This window comes from Saccostrea cucullata, unplaced genomic scaffold (genome assembly GCF_032062105.1).
Source record: "Saccostrea cucullata isolate Sc308-1 unplaced genomic scaffold, CSIRO_AGI_Scuc_v1 ctg2680, whole genome shotgun sequence".
In the NCBI taxonomy this organism is placed as follows: domain Eukaryota; kingdom Metazoa; phylum Mollusca; class Bivalvia; order Ostreida; family Ostreidae; genus Saccostrea; species Saccostrea cuccullata.
This window is the reverse complement of record NW_026920978.1, coordinates 80,305-103,760: the sequence shown is the minus strand read 5'-3', so window position 1 is coordinate 103,760 and position 23,456 is coordinate 80,305. Positions and strand designations below refer to the sequence as shown.

The following is a 23,456-nucleotide window of genomic DNA, read 5'->3' as shown; positions in this document are numbered from 1 at the left end:
ACTTTTACATTTTCTTATTGCAAGAACCAATGGACCAAATTTAACCAAACTTAGTACAAAGCATCCTTGGATAAAGGGGAGTTTAAATTGTTAAAATGAGGGGTCAAGTCCCCTTCCAAGGGGAGATAATCAAGAAAATACAAAAATAGGGTGGGGTCATTAAAAAATCTTCTTCTCAAGAACCACTGGGCCAGGAAAGCTGAAACATATATGAAAGCGTCCTTGGGTAGTGTAGATATTAAATTGTTAAACTCATGACCCCCGGGGGTATGTTTTTACATAGAAATATATAGAACAAATCTTTAAAAATCTTCTTCTCAAGAACCACTGGGCCAGGAAAGCTAATTTGTGGAAGCATTTTGTGTAATTTTTTAAAAATCATGACCCCCGGGGGTAAGGCGGGGTTACAATATGGAATCCAAGTTTTACATAGAAATATATAGAACAAATCTTCTTAAGATCCACTGGGTCAGGAAAGCTGAAACTTATGTGGAAGCATCCTTGGGTAGTGTAGATATTAAGTTGATAAAATCCTGACCCCCGGGGATAGGGCGGGGCCGCAATAGGAAATCCAAGTTTTTCTTAGAAATGTATAGAACAAATCTTTAAAAATCTTCTTCTTTTTGAAACTTATGTGGAAGCATCAGTGTAATATTAATTGTTAAAATCATGACCCCCGGGGATAGGGCGGGGCCACAATAGGGAATCAAATTTTTACATAGAAATGTATAGAACGAATGTTTAAAAATTTTCTTCTCAAGAACCACTGGGCCAGGAAAGCTGAACGTTATGTGGAAGCATCATTGTGTAGTGTAATTCTAAAGTATTAAAATCATGAAAGGGGAGGGGGGCACAATAGGTATAGCAAGAGGGGAAATTTGCTAAAGATCTGCTTCACCCGTTACTCAGGTGAGCTATGTGGCCCATGGGCCTCTTGTTTACAAATCTTTCTTATCTGTAAACACGTTTTTTTATTGAAAGATATCATTCCAAATAATGTACATACATTTTTAATTGCTGCATCTTCATCAATTTTGGTGACTTGTTTGAATACATTTACAAAATCATTTTGTATTGTGAATTGTTTTTGCCTACCATGCAAGTTCTGTATTCATCTGTAGTACATGTATATGATGGTTTATTTGTTTTCATTAAAGGTATACACTAAATAAAACTGGATTCATTCATTTATTTTACATTTAATTCCGGAGCATGGTTACAATTTTAAAGAAATTTATATTTTTGTAAAATACATATACTAACAGATGTACAAGTACATGGTAAAGGTATAAGAATTCTGTATATGTACATGTATTTCATTTATCACTTACTATTCAAGACCATTAGAACAGGGGAGAAGTAAATTTGAAGCACAAAAAATTCACAAGACATATTTTTAAGAAATAGTACTTTATTTTGTTCAGCTGTATTAAAAAATAAAGAATGTACCAATATATACAAAATTGGCACCAAGACAAAAACTCGGACTGGGAGGAGAGATATTCCTCTAAGACCCCCCCCCAATCCTAAAAACGATCCTGCATTAAAAAAACACGTTTTTTATATCTGACAAGTTCAAGCGAAATTGGGCAATATGGTTATGATAATTCCATTTTTTGAACCCGGATTTATACAGCATGAATGAAAAGCAAGTTCAACATACGATTCACATCAATGATTAAGACATTGGATTTAACCTACACAGATTTAGAAATATTTTAAAACATTTCTATCATCTATTAGATGATTTTTCCGAATCCATCAACCTTTATTTTGGGGAATTTAAATACTCATACAGTGTCAACTCATGGTGGTACTAAAATACATGATGTATTGCATAATAAACCGCAAATATTTCGGTAAGAAAATTAAAATAATTTAATGACTTTTGGAAATTCCATTTTTGTGAAGTATTTGGTCCTATGAGTAAGCATCTACTTTAATTTCGGGAATGGTGACTTTGACATCGGGATAAGAGGGGGGAGCTTGGAGTTCCATCTCATACTCCGGTGGTAACATGGAAGCTGACTGCAGACTTTCCGCCGAGCCGTAGATCTGCCAAGGAATGGATGTATCAGCTACGCTCAGATCTATAAAAATGTCCACAAAGTTTTCATCCACTAACGACAGTCGGCTGGAAAACATATCCACACCGAGAGTGTTCTTTCCTCCCGTACTTTCACTAGCGTCTTTTAAAGTTCCATTTTGCTCTTTCTGGCGTTTTTCGGTGTATAACTTTTTCTCAATACCTTCCTTCATGTACTTTTCTAACTTATCGTTGACGGTTTTCTCTTTCCCCTTGTCATCTGCGTTCTGTCCCTCCACGTCGTCCAGTACATTTCCCAAACTCTGTTTCCTTTCCTTGCTCGCTTCGTCTACGTCTTCAGGCGATTCAGGTTCATCTTCGTCCTCCCGCCTGAAAACAAAGTCATAAATTGGCCAGTTTTGTTTAAAGTCGCATATTATTTCATCAATTTGCCCTTTGAAACTCAAAGTCTTCAAATTTAGTTTAACCGACTTCCTTGGAAGCACATTTTTTAAAAGCATCGGCACAAAGCCTCCCGCCAGAGTTGCTAGTGTCTGATTGGTAGAGGAAACTTGATGGACATTTCCAAACGCCATCACGACAATCATTACAAAGAAAAGAAAGATGACGATGATGAGAAATTTGCCGGTGGCGCGTAGAAGATTTATATACACCGGACCCGGAGCACCATGCACTCGGATTTCACAAACCTTCTGGAAGAGTCTTAATGGAATTCTGGGAGTATCGAAAGAATCCAAGAATAACAAGAGGTGACCAATCTTCCATGAAGGGTCTTTCTTCTCAAATGTCAAAGTAGTTGGAATTTCATCCACTGCTTCGACGGGTTTTACCTGAAACGCAACATTTTCTTGCATATTAGAGGGAAGACTGGCTACGGTTTTGAGATCTTCCACGCGATCCATTATATCTTCCACAACACTCTTATCAAACGTCAGATAACTCTCGTACACGTTGCTGTAGCAGTCGTGCATGTACACAATCACGAGAAGCGCCATGGAGACGTATCGGAGCGTACTTCCGGCGTTGATGATGATCCCCATCATGGTGAAGGCCATGACCTCTACAATCAAACCCACCGCCTCCACGATGATCAGGATGATGGCGTACAGGACAGCCAGACAGAACAGCCCCACGATCCACTGAACAAGGAATCGCCGGACAGCATTCAACTTCCCGTACCCCCACGTCATGGCGTGATTGTTATTTTCTTCCAAAGTTACCTGGCGGCTGTGAACACTCTTGTCAATTTTAGATAATTTCTTCTGGACCTTTAAAATTTTCTCTTTCTTCTTGCTGATGGGTTTGTCCGGGTCCGATTCGTAATCATCCCCATTAAATTTCTTTCTGGCATGAAATAATAATCTGTATGATAAGTAAATTGTAGGTATACAGTACAGAGAAAAAATAATTCCACATATAGGTGCAGCAACAAACGAATAAAATGGTGCCAGTATAATTGCTATGAGGCCACACTTCTTGAAAGGCCACAAACCAACACGTAGCATCACCTGTAGCACACTTGTCCGTGACACATTGGCCATGTCTTGTAAAGAATCTCTGGAAATGGACTTCAGTTTGTCTCTCACTGATTCATCGGCAAAGCCCAGAATTACCCCCGAAAGAAAATAGAACACGTAAGTAGCAATAAAAACCCCATGGGTCGGAGAAAAATACTGAATGATATTTCCTCTATAAAAATCAAACTCTTGCTTCAGATCTAAGTGGCTGATTACTTTCTTTCGATACAATACCTCGTCCTCCTCAAAGAAATAATAAATGAACACACGCACATAAAACGGAAGTGGAACCAGCAACAACAACAGCACTTTGACTAACGTCTGCACGCACATGTGCCACGTGCACTTGTTCTTTATCATGGGTTCCAGTGACGCGTACACGCTCATGTCACAACACTGAGTGAACGGATCCAGCCTTTTGATCTTACAGCGGATCAGATTGTCATACAGCGTCCTGAACACTCCGGTGGGCGGATCGTTGTCAGGAATGATCCGCTTTCCTTTTACTTTGAGTCTTAGTTCGGGGACTGTGATCGGAACAATTTCATCCATTGGACACGTTTCTAGCTTCTCTCGGAAACGTCTCCAATCGGCGATATCCTCCAGCGTGAGTCTCTTCTTGTATCTCACGGAAGTCTGAGTGCTCTCAGTCACAAACAGTTTGAGCTTGAGCTCCTTGGAAAGTTTTACCGCGTACTCGGATGCCACGTAAGAAGCGTTGTACATCTGAGTGGGCATAATTAACGGAGCGAAGCAAAATACAATCAGCTTCACAAACGTAATACATATATACAGGAGCAGAATCCAGCCCTGCTGAACCTGGTCAGTGCAGGTTATACTGTTATCAGGGTTCTGTCCACAACAACGATTGATGAATTCCGCGTAGCCATTACTGTTCAGCACGACCTCATTACAGACGTAAACCGTTCTTTCTATACGTGTTTCAAATTGGATCTGCGAACTAGATTTTTCTTCTAATCGAAAGTTGTCCAGAATTAAATCCCGTATCAAAGCGACCCTTTCCAGGGCCGTTATGTTTTGAAAACAACCAAATGGGCGATCCATCAAAACAACATCGTGATGTTCAACACCAATGGTCAAGATGGACATGGACAAGACATCGTAATGAAAGGACAACATCAGCAGTGTACGTCCGTGCTGCGTGCGTGTTCGATGCCAGCGCCATGGCTTATAGTTTGACGTCATATCCGTCCTTAGTGGATTTACAGAATAATTAAACAACTCAAAGGTAAACTCGGATAAAACGATTTTGGGGTCGTCTAAGAACTTGGCGAATGTCGGGTCTCTTAGACTAATCACACACTGGTCTTCTGGTGTTTGTTGCGGTTTCCTGGGGTCCTCGCTAGTTTGGAGTCCATGGCTAATCCCCAGTAACACTATGGTAAGCCACACGCATTTGTACACTTCCATGACTCTGTAAAAATAAGAAGACTTTTATACATATTTAGTATATATATTTTGAAAGATTGAATTCCAAACTAATTGCTGTTCAAGATAGTATATTTTTATATTCATCTATTAAGTTATTAAAGGGCTTTGATTTTACACTTTAGATAAGTACATGTACTCTTATAATCGGTTGCCACTGCTAGAGCATAAAAGTTGTCATAACCGATTTCTTCACATTACGTACATGTATACCCCAATACAAAACATAGGGCCCCCGGCGTCGTCGGCGTGTTTGACCGGCCAACACGAGATGCTTACTCCTCTCAGGCACATGATCCTACCTCTAGAGTTTCCAGGGCTCTGTGTTTTATGACCTCCCCTATATTTGTATTGTTTGAGGCTTTTGTTTTTTAGATTGATCACCGTTCGATATCTTCACCCTTTACCTACATTACTGGTAAATCATAATTTCAATCAAGCATAACATTTACAAATCAATTTTAAATAGATATCAATCAATCAATGCTTCAAAAATTTTGTTTAAAAATGACGGTGCACATTTAGAAAAACAAACTGCGTGAGTGCAAAGTTTACAAAATTCACCCAAAGGACTTAAAAAAAAAAAAAAAAAAAAAAAAAAAAGAGAAAAAAAGAAAAGAAAAGATTCACTATATTTGCATACCGTTGCACACAGACTGGTCTGTTAAACATCTCTGTGATGAATTGTCCTGATCTGTGAAGTAAACGAATGACAGTGGATTAGACCGCCGTTATTTAAACACGCCCCGTACTCTCCAGGTATACTGGTAGAAATATTATGTCACATGCACAAGCGGGAACAAATTAGATTCTATTGAGCCTTATCTGCATAGGAACATTGTGCTGTTTTATTGTAAATCAAACCTGTTCAGAGAACCTCTTGGTTGACACATAATAAATCACTATCCTTACCGAATATGTGTGGTACAAAACATTCCGTCAAGTGCCTGTATTTTCTTTTTTCAATAGTTCATGCTTTTTGATCACAATTTTCCTGATTTCTTTTTTATCTTTGCTTAATTTTGGTTGCATTGCTTTAATATTATTATTACAGTGCCCTTGTTTTTCAGTATATCTTCTTCATGCTGTTAGTAAATAACTAATTCCCCGACAGTCCAATTTCCCATCGAGGCAAGCTAGAATACTGCTATGTTGTTGCCTATAATCAGATACATTCTTGTGTAAATGGACATTATTTATTCAAGAGATTCTTTTCTTCCCAAAAATGTAAATAAAAAAAAAGGAAATGATTTTATCCATTTTATATACACATCGCACATGAACAATTAACAAAAGCAACGAAATACTGATGAAAAGAAATATAAGAACTTGAAAATGCAAACTTTAGTTTAGAACATTTATCTTGTCCTACATGTAATAATCATACGTTAAGATTTTAGAAGAATTACAAATTCAGTAATATACTGCAAATTCAGTTTATCCATTTTAGATCGGAGAGCAAAATACTCAAACTGAATAAAATTACCATAAGTAAGTATTTTTCCCTCTGTGCAGTTTACAAAGGATTCTTGCTATATGTATCTCGATTTAGTGAGTTAAGTAAGAGATGGGAACATTTAAAACTGCCTTCATTTGTGAATTCTCATTTGTACCCAACCCTCTTCCATTTTAAGTAAATGTAAAAAAGTTTTCTCGGTGTTTTCGTTTCGATTTCTATAAATGTTTAAGTGATCCAATAGAATTACATGTTAGCCAGCAGTGTTAGATTAACTTAATTATTTTGCAGGATTTATTTACAGATAAGAAAAAATTATAAAATGAAAGCATGCATACCCCAAATATCTTTATTTCAGGCGGTTCTATCTAACATCTCGGCTTGCTGAATTGTCCTGATCTGCAAAACATATGAATGACAGGGGATTAAACCGTCCTTTATACAAATAAAATATTATGTCATTTATACAATAATATAATGTGCACCGAGAAGGCGTTAAAAACTGCACTGTCATCAAGAAAGTTCGACCTGGGACCATTTTTCATTCAGCACAATAAATCACACCCCTTAAGCTTAATCCATCATGTTCACTGCATATCACCTGCATGCAAAATTCTTTAAAAATCTCCCAGTATATACTCAAATAATCCAGATATATTTTCATTGACAACCGTCATTTTTGTTGTTCTATTTGTCTTATACTCGATCTGTCTTTATATCTGTGGGATCTCCTATCTAGCCGTTGATGGACTGATCATCTAGTCTGCTAAAGTAATGTTCCACATCAGTTCGTACAATTTTGCACTTGAAAGAATCGTATCAAATAAACAAATGTTTTCTTTACAAAGAGTCAATTAGAGGAGGCACGCTCTTTCAATTACTTTACTTAGATGTAATACATGTACACGTATCCCAATGACCTTGACATTGAGGACAAGTCCTTTTAGTTTGTAAATGGTTACACCGTCATCTTCTGAGATTAGATCATTGCTTAGGGACATTGTCCTTTGAGAAATGAATCTGAGTCGTGAAACTTTATTTAAGAAAACAACATACTAAAAAGTGAATTCTTTCCAATCCATAGTTCCACAAATGTTCCAATAGTAAAATTCTAGATCTTATGACTATGTGACCTTGACCTCTAAGATATGGCCATTTGTAGGTCATTGTCAACAACATACATGTACTTAAGAATCAATCTTTCCTAGCAATAAGGAAACATTTATGATTTTTAGACAACTATGGCAAAAACAATTATCTCCTTATTTGGAGATTCATGATATAGTTTGACTAATTGGGTATTCTGTGTGTTTTGCGAGAATAACCACCTAGAATAAGCATGAATATCTCTAAATAGGACGACACTTTGTTGAAAATGTGTATTTAATTCTGATAAATCAATTAATTGATATACGCGACTTTTAAATTCTAAAAATTTTGACAAAATAAAAAAAATCCATCTCAAGCAACCCCGAAATTACTAAGTATACATAATTTCTTACGAAATAAATTTGTTTTCCCAATAAATTCAACTTCATAGTAATTTGAAGATATAATAATACTGACCAAGTTTTAATGCATACCACGATCTCTCTCTCTCTCTCTCTCTCTCTCTTCGAGTCGCCTACGCAGTATAGAAAAGCTGTGTGTGCCAGTCCAGTCGAATATACCTGTTTAAACCCTTTTAAACAAATTTAACAAATGTGCTTTACTGAAACTTCTAATTATTGAAATTGATAATGTCGGGAGGACTTGGTTGACAGAAATGCCTTATATCTTAAGATATCATCCCACTCAAAAATTTTCAAATATTCTTTGCAGGGCGTAATTTTTAGAGGAGAATCTGAGCTCTTATATTTACTTAGATATTCAGGTTCGATTGAGAATTTCAAACATCGGGTCATATCAGGTCATTTTCCCTCTCAAAGGGTAAACAGACGACCTAGGCAATTTATCCTCGCTTCGTCAGGATTATTGTGGAATTATAAGGCGGTCGACAATAAAACTCGACTTAACATCAGTGATTAATAAAATTCACATATGACAGAGTATCTTTAAGGTACATTGTATTTACCATTACTTCCATGCACTTATATCTATCTGTATTGCTTATAATTAAAACTTTACAAAAAGATAAGTAATGTGAAACAAATGATTCATTCAGACATTAGGAACATGCATTTCACCCCAGTGTAAAGAAGTAAATCATGTGTGGATTGACATACATTTTACCCCAGTGTATAGAAATAAATCATGTATGGATTGACATACATTTTACCCCAGTGTAAAGAAGTAAATCATGTATGGATTGACATACATTTTACCCCAGTGTAAAGAAATAAATCATGTATGGATTGACATACATTTTACCCCAGTGTAAAGAAATAAATCATGTATGGATTGACATATATTTTACCCCAATGTAAAGAAATAAATCAAGTATAGATTGACATACATTTTACCCCAGTGTAAAGAAATAAATCATGTATGGATTGACATACATTTTACCCCAGTGTAAAGAAATAAATCATGTATGGATTGACATACATTTTACCCCAGTGTAAAGAAATAAATCATGTATGGATTGACATACATTTTACCCAGTGTAAAGAAATAAATCATGTGTGGATTGACATACATTTTACCCCAGTGTAAAGAAGTAAATCATGTATGGATTGACATACATTTTACTCCAGTGTATGGATCGACATATATTTTACCCCAGTGTATAGAAATAAATCATGTATGGATTGACACACATTCTACCCCAGTGTATAGAAATAAATCATGTATGGATTGACATATATTTTACCCCAATGTAAAGAAATAAATCAGTATGGATTGACATACATTTTACTCCAGTGTAAAGAAGTAAATCATGTATGGATTGACATACATTTTACCCAGTGTAAAGAAGTAAATTATGTATGGATTGACATATATTTTACCCCAATGTAAAGAAATAAATCACGTATGAATTGACATACATTTTACACAATTGTAACGAAGTCATGTCTCCGGAGGGCAGAAGGATGAGAACCAGAAAAAAATCTTCAAAACTTAATTGTGTTTAATGCTTTTGCCATAATTTCATATCAAAAAATATAAATTTGATAGGTCTCAAAACATTTCTAAAACAGTATTGTTACACTATCGCATGCATAAACCATGCCTGTGCACTGTTTTTAATAATACATATAGCAACGGTTGAAAATGCATGGCGACGGTTAACGGTACAAAATGTGTTCACTATGCAGAATGTTTGCGCGCAATTTGAAAGGATTCAAGTCCTAGTAGCCAAGAAAGTATGACAAGCGAAAAAAGAAAATGGAAAATAGTCCAAATCCAAAAATATTATTTCGTGGGGTTTGAGGTGGGGAGGGGGGGGGGTGAGATTCCAACTTCAATGAACATTTTCATTATTAAATTAGCAACTTTTAATTATTGAAAAAGTGTCCCCTCCTATGCCCCCCCCTCAATGCTTCGTGCCTCAGAATATAAACTACAAATACTGTGATATTCTGTTGTCATTTAGGTTTTGGGGGGAACAAACACATCCCACCATGGTAATACTGGATTTGCTTCTTTTTATTGCCAAGAAAATTAAAGAAAAAAAGAGAATCTTTGTTGTTGAGATTTTATGACTACTGGTTTGAGAAGACATATCTGAATTACTAGTCTCAATGATTCACGCATTCTCTAACTTCAATACTTGTAAGAGCAGTAGCTAGATTTATTTTATATCATGCATGTTTTATGACTTTGCAAATGCCTTAAATTGATGTACGACGTCCCTAAGTATAGACACGTGGGTAGACTTTCTTCCCATCTCTTTATTTTATAAACTGCGTACAGCTCCAATGCATCTAAAGGGCCAATTCAATTTGAACCACTTACTTAATCCTTTTAAATAAGAAACTATTAAAAATTTATTTATTCCATACCGACATTGATCTTAAAAACATAAAAATATTGAATTCTCCTCGCCCCGTGATTCTGATAAAAAGATCGCAGAGATTTTCACTGGCGAATTATTTTTTGGATAATATGCCCCTTTTCCTCCATGAATGTGCACGACTGTCCTTATAAATTTTAACTTGTTTCGTAAATGTTTCTTTTGAACTTTATAGATAGCTCACTTGCCGACAGAACATTATTTTGTGACAAAGCTCCCCTTTCAATCTATGAATGTTATAAATAAAAATACGAGGGTTGATCCAAAGGTATTGTCACCAGCTACTTTAACTTGGCCATGTTATGAATTCCAGAATCTATGACTTTCATATTTTGTATGTAATTCCTTTTGAGAGGATCTGACCTTGGGTACAAACAATTTTGAATTTTTGACCTTGACATACTTTTGAAAAATTACTTATGAATGATTGGCGCATAGGCATCAATACCAACAATTTTGTTGTCTTTTTTCCCTTAGAGTTGGTATTTTAGAAATTTTATCATTTGAAATGTGATGCAGTACGAAAGCATCAGTTCTTCACTCACAAATCTTACTATGGGACAATCAAGTGTTAAGTTGTTCATCTTCTGTAATAGTTTAACAATGATAACATTTATCCAGGAATAATATATCACCGATTCCGCATTCGCTTTATGCGCACTTATTCTTAAAAAGATAAATACGGTTGGACTTCTAGTTAAACTGAATCAAAATTAATTGAAACATTTTCATGTAGCTAGGCATGAACATACACTTTTGTAATATTTAAACAACAACAATTCAGTTATATTCAAATGGGAGCTTAAAATATCAACACTAAAATGTTTTCACCTTATCTTTGGGAATTAGAAGAGTTTTGTTGTACCTCTGTATGGGATACAGAGATTTCTAATCAGGGAACATTGATTTTGTCTGTCTAGTTGTTTGACAGCTAAATCAAGAGAAACTCTAGACAGTGTGCCCACCTTATATTTATATACCTGCGATCAGTGATGGAAAGGTGTGCGATAAATAGTGATTGATGATAATTTATGCTTTGTATATTACATTCCTATACAATGTCAACAATATGTATTACAAGCGGCGTATTTCAATATCGGTTCATCTTCTTAACGAAATCGTTCTACATTTTTATGACTGAGTTAAATGTACAAAATATTTTCTTTGTAATAATATCATACTTTCCCAAGTCACGACGTCCTGGGTTTTATTATTTTTTTTCATCTCTTCAAATTCCTGTGATCATAATTCTACGGTTAATTTCAGACCTAACATCATCTTTCACGGTTTATAGTCAGCGAAACTTACAAAAACATCTAAATAAAATCATTCAACCAACCAAATCTGCTGGGATTATAACAAGTCACGGTCTAAGACTTTGAAAAAAAAAATGAAATAAAAAAGAATTGCACCACAGAGGGTGGAATTCCAGTGCAGTATAATAAGTTGTCAATATCTACATGAAATAGGACGTCATATTCAAAAAATTAAGAAAAATTATAATTTAACCAAATATGTCCTCCTTTCCATCCAAAAAAAAAAAAAAAATCAGTATCCCCAACAGCCAAAAACACACATAAAAAAACACCAAACCAACCAAATCCCCCATCCAAAACACACACACACACAAAAAAAACCCACTCAATTAAACATACATGTACAAACAGAAAAAAAATACAAAACAAAGAAAAAGTGATAAATCATCGAAAAAAATTAATTACTACACTGTAGTTACAATTTTTTTTAAATAGCAAAAATGAAAATAAAATAAGAACCATAAAATCAAATGAAACAACAATGAATCCCATTTCCCCCACCATTATATATATTTTCTTTGAATTCAACATATAAAGCATTATTTAGAAAATATTTTTTTTTTTAGAAATCCATAAAAGAAGTTCAAAGTCCAACAACTTCTTGTTCTCGAAATAAAAAATTAATGATTTCTCAAAATGTAAAAATTTACCTTGAAAGTTTTCGATATTTTTTTTATTCCTTCAGGATCACGACCTAGAGTTCATCTCTGAACAAGAACTTGGTGTCTCCACCCTTAAAGTTGGACCACCCGCCTCTCCACGTTATACCTCGCCTCGTCCGGCGAGTCACTGCTCCCACACTTATCTCCAAAAGTAAATTAAAAAGCACCTGTTTTTATCAGAGTTTGCCTGTGGAAAATGACTCGTATTGTTGACACAATATTGGCGGAATTCTCAATCGCTGTCGAGCACTCAGTGTATAGATGATATATTTGTGATATCTAATAACCCCTAGTAACTCCGTGAAACAAAGACACATAAATCTTTAGATTGGTAATCCTCAATAAATTAAGATCTTGTGTTAAGTATACTTAAGATAAATATTATCATGTATCTTCAGAGAAAACCAAAGGATTTAATTGTTTAAAGTAGAATTCAAATTTCACAGCCACAGATACTGGAATGGGCCCCCTCCCATTATTCAGCCCCGGGCTTCTTTGGTTAGTTGGAGAACCAGCCCCGGGATAGAATATTGAGGATGGAGTCTTGTTTTCCAGTACCTATGTATAAAATTATGTAAATAATATTAAGATGGCGGTGATATTTTAAAATTTGATTTATATACTGTAATAAAAAGGAGTAATGGTTTCCATACAGATTCTTATCTCATGAATCAAGTGTCTCACTCCTTTTTTTTAAAGACCCATAACTTTTTGTTTTTACATTTGGTGATAAAATTCATTTTCTGTCCATTAAAATGAAGTAAAAAAAATCAAGAAAAAACAAGATGTGTTTGTGAAACACTGATGCTCCCGTATGGCAACATAGCGAAGGTGAAGCTTTCTCAAATGCAGATCAAATATGTTGGTACCAAAGTAAGGCCTTTTCACAAGAAATGCGAAATATAAAACACTAGCTACACCTGTTTCAGGGTTATGACCAAGGTTAACATTTTATAATATAGGATAAACTCCGGGTTAAGGTCAAAGGGTCAAGGTTGTTGGGTTCTAAAGAAAGGCCTTGTCTCAAAGATTACGTATGGGAAGTATGAAAGCGCTGGCCCTTACCGTTCAAAAGTTATGGCCAAGGTTAAAGTTTGTAAAAAGTAGGTCAAACTCTAAGATTAAGGTCAAAGGGTCAAGATTCTTGATATCCAGTGAAAGGACTTGTCACAAGGATTACACATGTGAAATATGAAAGCTCTAGCCCCTACTGTTCAAAAGTTATGGTCAAGGTTAAAGATTGTAAAAAGTAGGTCAAACTCCAAAATCAAGGTCAAAGAGTCAAGGTTCTTGATATCAAATGAAAGGTCTTGTCACAAGAATTAAATTTGTGAAGTATGAATGCCCTAGTCTAAACCCTTCAAAAATTATGGTCAATGTTGTAATTTTAATGTAGGTCAAACTCCAAGATCAAGGTCAAAGGGTCAAGGTTCTTGGTATCCAATGAAAGGACTTTTCATCAGGATTATATATGTGAATTATGAAATTAAAGCCCTAGTACCTAATGTTCAAAAGTTCCGCCAAGGTTAAAGTTTTTTCATAGATACGGAAATCTCCAAGGTCAAGGTCAAGAGGTCAAGTTTGTTGGTATCCAATGAAAGGTCTTCCCACAATATATCAAATATAAATGTCCTGGTATCTATTGTTCAAAAGATATGGCCAAAGTAAAAGTTTAAAATTTTAGTGTTAAAGTGGGTTAAACTCCAAGGTCAAGGTCAAAAGGTCAAATTTGGTGGTACCCAAAGAAAGGTCTTGTCACAAGGAATACACATGTGAAATACGAATGTCATAGCTCCACTAAATCAAAAGTTATAGGCAAGGTTAAAGTTTTTGCGGACAAACAGACAAACAGACAGACAGACAGACAGACAGACAGACGGACGGACACGACAAAAACTATATACCCCCGAAACTTCGTTTACGGGGGCATAAAAATTCTCCATTCTCAGAATATATGGATTACGAATTGATATTTTATGACCAGCCTTATTCAATGTACTAAAGGAATTAGGTATAAATTTACATGAAGTATAGGAGTGTGTAAAGTTGAGTTGAGGATGGAGATGCGTAAAATGCTTTGACTGTTTTATTCATTTTGCATTGGACGCATATTTGAATGTTGTAAAAGTTCTTGTTCTTCGTCTAAGATCGGACTCGCCCGCTCGGCGCAGTGGTTAGAGCGTCTGCTCTAAAGTATGTTCCTTACGTCGTTTCTTTACGTCGCGGATTCAAATGATACAAGCAAATTCAAGGAATTGTGGTCCCCCGCTTTCAATGTCTTTTTGGGTGAGATGTCATTTTCTGTGACATTTTGTGTCTAATATGAACGCCCTATCATAAGTCATCTATTTAGAAATTATCACTGAATTCCAAGGTCAAGGTCAAAGGGTTAATGTTCTTGGTATCCAATGAAAAGTCTTTTTAAAGGGATTACATATGTGAAGTATGAAAGTACTAGCCCTTACCATTCAAAAGTCATGATCAAGGTTAAAGTTTTCTCATAAGTACAAAAAATCTCCAAGATCAAGGTCAAAAGGTCAAGGATTGTTGGTATCAAATGAAAGGTCTTGCCACAAAAAATACATATGTGAAATATGAAAGTCCTGGTATTAACTGTTCAAAAGTTGTGGCCAAGGTAAACGTTTTTGAAAAGTTGGCGACACTCAAAGGTCAAGGTCCAAGGGGCAAAGTTCTTGGTATTCAATGAAAGGTTTTCTCAGAAGAATTATAAATAGGAAGTATGAAAGCCCTAAGGCTTACCATTCAAAAGTTATGGTCAAAGTTAAAGTTTTTTCATAAGTACGGAAATCTCCAAGGTCAAGGTCAAAAGGTCAAAGTTGTTGGTATCCAATAAAAGGTCTTGCTACAAAAAATACATATATGAAATATAGAAGTCCTAGTACCTACCATTCAAAAGTTATGGCCAAAGTAAAAGATTGGAATTTTTGTGTAAAAGTGGGTCAAACTCCAAGGTCAAGGTCAAAAGGTCAAATTTGGTGGTACCCAAAGAAAGGTCTTGTCACAAGGAATACACATATGAAATATGGAAGTCATGGCTCCACTAAATCAAAAGTTATGGGCAAGGTTAAAGTTTTTGTGACGGACGGACAGACGAATGAGATTTAATGTCCCCTCACTTTCGCGAAAGCGGGGGACAATAATTATATGGAGGCAACAAACAGTATTCGAGCTCAAAAGTTCATTTAACATTAGAAAATACGGGCAGAGCATACATGGACCTCCAAAACATCAAAGGTGGTATCAAGTGCCATGGAGGAATAAGCATTACCTGCTAACCGGTCACACCCGTATGCGCCTTTGCATGTTTGGGGAAAAAACCCGAAAAAATTCGTAGACAACTCAATGTGTAAAAAAAGGCCTAATATCAGCACGTCCACTGCTTGCCGTGGAGACTGGTCGGTGGAATCAGACCGTATAAATTGACTTTGTGAAAAAGAGATGGCCCCGTATGGCAACATAGCGAAGGTTAAGTTTTCTCAAATTCAGATCAAATATGTTGGTACCTAAAGTAAGGCTTTTTCACAAGAAATACAAATGTAAACAAGATGTGTTTGTGAAACACTGACGCCCCTGTATGGCAACATATCAAAGATTAAACTTTTCTTAAATGCAAATTTAATTAATTGGTACCAAAAGTAGGATATTCTCACTGGAAAACAATTGTGAAATTTGAATCTAAGCCAATGTTGAAGTTTTTTTTCAATAAGTACAAAAATCTCCAAGGTCAAGGTCAAAAGGTCAAGGTAATTTGGTATCAAATGAAAGGTCTTGCCACATAGGATATTTATGTAGAGCATGAAAGCCCTAGCCCTAAAAGTTCAGAAGTTATGGCCAAGGTTCTTTTTTTTTTTTTAAAGTAGGTCAAACTTCAAGATCAAGGTCAAAGGATCAAAGTTCTTGTTATAAAATGAAAGGTCTTGTCACAAGGATTAAATATGTAAAGTATGAAAGCACTAGCCCTAACCCTTTAAAAGTTATTATCAAGGTTTTCTTATTTAAAGTAGGTCAATCTCAAAGGTCAAGGACAAAGGGTCCAATGTTCTTGGTATCCAATGAAAGGTCTTCTCACAAGGATTACATATATGAAGTATGAAAGCCCTGTTCCTAAATATTCAAAAGTTATGGCCAAGGTTAAAGTTTTTTCACAAGTACAGAAATCTACAAGGTAAAGGTCAAAGGGTCAAGGTTATTGGTAACCGATGAAAGGTCTTTTAACAAAGATGACATATGTGAAGTATAAATGTCCTGGTATCTACTGTTCTAAAGATATGGCCAAAGTAAAAGTTTAAAATTTTCATGTAAGAGTGGGTCAAACTCCGAGGTCAAGGTCAAAAGGTCAAATTTGGTGGTACCCAAAGAAAGGTCTTGTCACAAGGAATTCACATATGAAATATGGAAGTCATGGCTCCACTAAATCAAAAGTTATGGGCAAGGTTAAAGTTTTTGTGACGGACGGACAGACTGACGGACAGACGGACAGACAGACGGACGGACGGACAGACGAATGAGATTTAATGTCCCCTCACTTTCGCGAAAGCGGGGGACAATAATTATATGGAGGCAACAAACAGTATTCGAGCTCAAAAGTTCATTTAACATTAGAAAATACGGGCAGAGCATACATGGACCTCCAAAACATCAAAGGTGGTATCAAGTGCCATGGAGGAATAAGCATTACCTGCTAACCGGTCACACCCGTATGCGCCTTTGCATGTTTGGGGAAAAAACCCGAAAAAATTCGTAGACAACTCAATGTGTAAAAAAAGGCCTAATATCAGCACGTCCACTGCTTGCCGTGGAGACTGGTCGGTGGAATCAGACCGTATAAATTGACGTCCCGTGTCGCAGTAGCTGTTGGCACGAAAAAGACCCCTCACTGCTCAATGGTCCCTGAGTGCCGAGCATAGGAATAAAGAGCAAGAGCCATCTTATGCATAAAATGCCCCTGTACTTATATCAATTAATTAACTATCACCCTCTTTCCATTTTCATGTATCAAAAAAAAGTAGACACTTGGTGCTTTCATGTTCTGTTATTAAATTTCGTTTTGAGAATCTAAATATTTGAAAACAGGCTTTGAGAAATTGCAATGTTCTTGAAATTTGCAGAAAATATGCTTATTTGACTACCTTGAGCAAAGAATTAAAATATGAGCACAGCCCACGATCCAAAAAATAAAACATGTTTTTGATCTTCAGAAATAGGCCTTTCATTTTGTATTGGCATATTTTGGATCAGAGGTTGTGCTCTATATGAAATATTGAAAAAATGCTTCAACTTTAGGTCATTTTCAAAGGAATTTACAGGATATGAGGAAAATGACGCATTTTATGACGTCATAATGCATTGACTAGATGTGAAATTACATCACAATTAATAGATACGTGGTCACCAACAGTCCAAGTGATAAATACTGCATTTGCAACCTAAACTGAGCAGTTTTGAATTTTCAGAAATTCTCAGGGCCAAATAAGGCCCAAAGTGGCTCTACCTCTTTGCAGTCCTAAATCGGCAATTGGTGGCGTCTTCATCAAAGTAAAAAAATTCTCGAGAGGGACGTAAAACAACAAACAAACAAAATCTAAGACTTGTAATTCCGGCAAGCTCTAGAGACTGGTGGATAAAAATTGTCCCATTTAGCCACTGATAATTATTGGTAGACAAGACCTAGAAACATTGATGTACTATACAGAAAATGTCTGTCTTAGATAAAGATTGTCTCTGCAACTGTGCCAGGAAATGATGGAGACAAGCTCTCAAAGATCTGACAGAAACTGTAATCTAACTGAGCTTGATGTTTAACATATATGAACTGGAGCACTCTAGCTGATCTTAGTGAATTACAGCCGACATAAGCCAGACCTGATACACACTGAACCAAACTGATCTTGTGAATTACAGCTGACATAAACCAGACCTGATACACACTAAAATAAACTGATCTTGGTGAATTACAGCTGACATAAACCAGACCTAATACACACTTAATCAAACTGATCTTGATGAATTACAGCTGACATAAACCAGACCTGATTATGTCTAAACCTGTCATAAGCGAAATCTGATACAGACTGAAGCAAAGTAATCTTGGTGAATTACAGCTGACATACGCCAGACCTGATACACACTGAACCAAACTGATTTTGGTGAATTACAGACGACATAAGCCAGACCTGATACACACTGAACCAAACTGATCTTGTGAATTACAGCTGACATAAACCAGACCTGATACACACTGAACCAAACTGATCTTGGTGAATTACAGCTGACATAAACCAGACCTAATACACACTTAATCAAACTGATCTTGATGAATTACAGCTGACATAAACCAGACCTGATTATGTCTAAACCTGTCATAAGCGAAATCTGATACAGACTGAAGCAAAGTAATCTTGGTGAATTACAGCTGACATACGCCAGACCTGATACACACTGAACCAAAGTAATCTTGGTGAATTACAGCTGACATACGCCAGACCTGATACACACTGAACCAAAGTAATCTTGGTGAATTACAGCTGACATAAACCAGACCTGATACAGACTTAACTAAACTGATCTTGATGAATTACAGCTGATGTATGCCAGACCTGATACACACTAAAATAAACTGATCTTGGTGAATTACAGCTGACATAAGTCAGACCTGATGCAGACTTAACTAAACTGATCTTGATGAATTACAGCTGACATAAGCCAGACCTGATACACACTGAACCAAACTGATCTTGGTGAATTACAGCTGACATAAGTCAAACCTGATACGAAACTCTTCAATTTGAGTTAGACATAATCCTACTGCGTATCGTGGAGACTGGTCTTTTGAATGAGACTATACAGTTACTAGGATAAACCGAGGCTTCATGTAGTAGTAGGTGCAGGCACGGAAAATATTTCTACTTCTTCCGTGGCCTCGAATGCAGAGTATATCTTACCCTATAGTTCTCCACTGGCAGACTCTATAACATTTGGTGTAAAATCATTAAGATGGACGGGGAAAAAACAAACAAGCAAAGAACGCATTATAAAAATAAAATTATTCTTTAAAGAAAACGAACTATACTGATAACTGTCAGAAGGAATGAAGACCCGCAGGCCGTTTGGTTCAACCCTTATAATAATGGAATTCTCTGTCTACATGGATGCTCAATATCTGAGTATCTCTAAACCCTTTTATTATTTTAAAGCATCGGGCATCGATATGTTTTTTTCGGCAGGTGCCATTAAATAATTTTAATATCTTTATGGATGACGATTTTTATTCATTATGGAATGTCATCGGTTAACACGGTAATGCACCTTCCTGTAAACAACTGTCCGGAAACAAAAAATGCGCAAAACATGCCATTATATATATGTCTCGAACGCTTTTATAACAGTTACTAGTATAATGAAATCAGAGAATATCTTGTGCTCACGATATAGCATTCTGCAAGATTCATTTTATTGTAAAAGGAATTTAAATTTTAAAAATACTGTTTTGTGTATTATTATATTATTATCCGTTTAATTTTTTTTTTAGCATTTTTAACATTTATTAAAAGAACAGCTTTCTTCAATTTATTTTTTACAAAATATCTTATGGTACCCTATCATTAGATATCTCCCTATGTTTCTAGAAGGTACATTGTTTATTTCTTTGGACAAACAGGGAAGGCTCGATATCGTCTTGCAGCAGTAACGACTGTTTCAGAGATTGGGGAAGTTCTTGAGACGCCACAAACTCTTGTATATCATTCCTATGCATTCGTCTGAGGTAATTCCTACACAGCTCACCCAAATTTCGAGGAGTCTGCATATGATCCAATAGTCGTCTGCGAATGACGTCACTTCGCGTATATTTGATCATAAATTTAACACTCTCTGGGTCTTCTTCGGCTATACTATTGCCAGCATCCAACAGAAAGAGAGCGATGGTTACGAAATTCCTACAGACGGCGTCACACAGAGAAGAGCGGTGACGCGGCATCAGTTTGGGGTCCACGATCCAATCGGTGTAGTACGTATCTGTTCCCCACAAGACGAGGACTGGACGAACCACCTCCATCTTCACATTCAAACTCAGCAGCATTTTAACTAGATTGAGATTGCCTTTTATAATGGCGATGTGAAGAGGCGTCATATAACCTGGTTCAGCGCTTTGTCGGTTAGGATCCGCGCCACACCGCAGCAAGTGCTTCACCATGGCTTCGTCTTCATGATTTATGGATTCATGCAAAGGGGTAAACCCGCCATCATCATTGGCATTGATATCAAGACCTTTAGAAACAAGCTTAGAGACAAATTCTTTCTTGTTTACTCCTGCTAGAGTTAATATGGTCATATAGGGACTAGCATTATTCTGAAGTTCGGATTTAACGGGAAGACATCTTCTGTGCAATTCATTTTCTAAGATCACACACACCTCCTTTAAATCTAATATTCTAGCTAAATCATAAGAGGTGGTGCCATATATTTTTCTGCTGATGTCTGCTTTATGCGCTAATAGAATGTTAATCATTTCGGGATTATTTTGTAAGGTGGCGTGGAATAATGGATCTTCTTCCACTGGACAGAGATAATCCGGGCGGTGGTTCAGTTGGAAGCCATATTGTAAAAGCAAGTTCAGAGATGTCGCTTTACCTAAAACGAAAATAAAGATAATTTATGGAGAAAAGATTTCATATTCGAAAGTGTCGCAGTAGAAATTCAGTACAGATTGTGTTTCAAGAGAAGACAACGGGTAACTATGTCAAAACTATTAATGAAGAATATACAAAACAAGGGCATCGCAGAGCGGAGAATTCCCTTGCAGGAGAGAATAATACTAGTAATTATTGTACTTCTGTTAAAATGTTTCCTATATAAAGTTCAGAAGGTAAAATAGCTATCTTTTATAGTTCACGCAAAGCAAAGTGTATATCATAATATGAATCAAGACAGAATTCGATATCGATCTAGATGCAAATTACTTATCTCCCTTTACACACGACAAACTAACCCATCCACCTACACAAAGATATAACATAGCAGGTTACTTTATCCCTTCCAACTCCGTTGCGAGTTAATAACAAGGCTTTATGCTCCTACCTTTCACAACAGCAGAGTAGATAAGGGTATGTTGCTGCTGTGGAGTATAAAAGTCGGCCTCTCGTGTCTGCAGTATACGCTCTGTGATGTCGTCATCGCCATAAATATCTGCCCGATAAAGAGTACCTGGGGTAGCCATGACACCATTATCAGTCAACAGTTGGACCATTCTCTTATTGTTCATTTCTACTGCACAACACAGAGCTCCTTTCTGGTACGAGTTAACAAAGTTCTTTTGCAGCGATTCCATTTTCAGTAGCATCTGTACTATTTCTTCTGCATTCTCTAGTACAGCTAGCATTAAAGCCGAGTATCTCTCTTCTCCCCTGCAGCAAACGTTTATATTAACTTTCTTCGATGTAAGGAATTTAAACAGTTCGACGTCTTTGTTGTAGATTGCAAAATGTATTGGAGCAAAGAGTGTTGCTCGTGTAGGTTCATTCAAAGTACAATCGTGTTCATGAACTAAAAATTTAATCACTCTTAACTTTCCCAGCGCGCAGGCAGAGAGGAGGAATGTTGTAGATGCGTGCTGTGGGGTGGACTCTGCCGTCTGTTCCACGTGTGGACAGCGCCCCTCCAACACCCACACCGACATCTTCTCCACATGAAACACGTGGTTATTATGACGTAATTTCTCAAACATCTGTCCACAGATGCACATCCTGTTACGACTCTCGTAATCTGAAGAGAAGATGGAAGAAATAAATGTATTACAAGAGACAGTCAAACGTTTTAGAATTTGTGACAGAAAGACTACAAACGATATCGAAGTTTCATTGAAAATTTACAGGTGCTTAGTAACAAGCATTCGTGCAACTTTCACCGAAAGCGATAATTACCGAATCCAATATTCTGTTTCATGATGTCTTTATTAGCTGACAACTTCCATATGATTTCGTCTTCGTCTTGGGAAACCATACACTGCAGAATCTCGACCTGACGTCGTCGAGTAGCAACATCTAGCTCTGCCATAATGCTGCCCGAATTTTCTCATATCGCAGTTCATGCAACTGCTGTAAAAACCCTTCAAGTTTTTTATATGGACAATGTGCAATTTTTTAACATATTGGATACTTTTTTAGCATGGATCTCAATTTACTTATTGATCATTCTCCTTTTTAAACGCTGAGTCAAACCTTTCAGGTTTTTAATTGTGAATATTTTTTTGCGATTAAATTTTAATATATAATCCAATCAGTGCTGTAGTAGATTACAGTTATAACTGCACTGGATAATAAAATTAAACCAGCCATTCTTTCCCTGCATTCGAAGATTTCGAAAGTTATGATGAAAAAGTTACTTCATAGAACGCCCACACTTACCGTTGTCTTGTAGGTGCTCCGCTTCTTTACACCATTTTAAATGGATACCAGGCATGAGAGAATCAATATATCGATCACAGCGTGTGTAATCCAGTCAAGGTTTTATTCAATAAGTAAACAAAGCCAAACTTATACATAAACACTTTAAATGGCTGCATTATTACCTAGGCTGGTTTCGCGCCAAACTCCGCTGCCTTTAAATTCAAGAATAAACGAACAAAACCCAGGTCATTGTCTTGCTAAGGATACCAATATTAAGATTTCTCTTTTAATGGACCTAATGTTTTTGTTTCACCATTTTTAACATTTCAAACATATTTCTAAACTCATTTAAAAGCAAGAGACTCTAGGAGAATTGCGTACGCTTCTGAAAATTGATATACGCAGTACATATTTTTCATGTACAAAATATTTTTAAAATGCTTCTTATTTATTTGCATGCATGATACAAGCACTGTGAAGTTGCTCTGTTCTTTAAAATTTCTTGAATTTAAATGGTGTTAATTTTGTGTGTGCCTTCAATCGATGTATGTTAAAGAGAAAATCAAGTAAAACATGGGTAAAATGCAGATTAATTAAACAAATAAATTTCAACAAATAATAACTAATGAATTAACACAATGATTTCAATTT

General features: G+C 36.2%; 2 protein-coding genes across 2 annotated transcripts in view; one reads left to right on the top strand and one right to left on the bottom strand.

The window, feature by feature from the left end:
* Positions 1 to 23,456, top strand: part of LOC134258902 (hsc70-interacting protein-like) — a 66,657-nt gene that overhangs the window by 8,337 nt on the left and 34,864 nt on the right. The gene's annotated exons all lie outside the window — the stretch shown is intronic.
* On the bottom strand, positions 1,211 to 22,550 carry LOC134258899 (uncharacterized). The gene is made up of 5 exons (XM_062741495.1): positions 22,341 to 22,550; positions 21,499 to 22,182; positions 20,049 to 21,051; positions 5,657 to 5,707; positions 1,211 to 4,999 (listed from the first exon to the last, which is right to left on the bottom strand). The coding sequence occupies exons 1-5, from the start codon at positions 22,471 to 22,473 to the stop codon at positions 1,921 to 1,923; spliced, it is 4,950 nt and encodes a 1,649-aa protein (XP_062597479.1). The 5' UTR covers positions 22,474 to 22,550; the 3' UTR covers positions 1,211 to 1,920.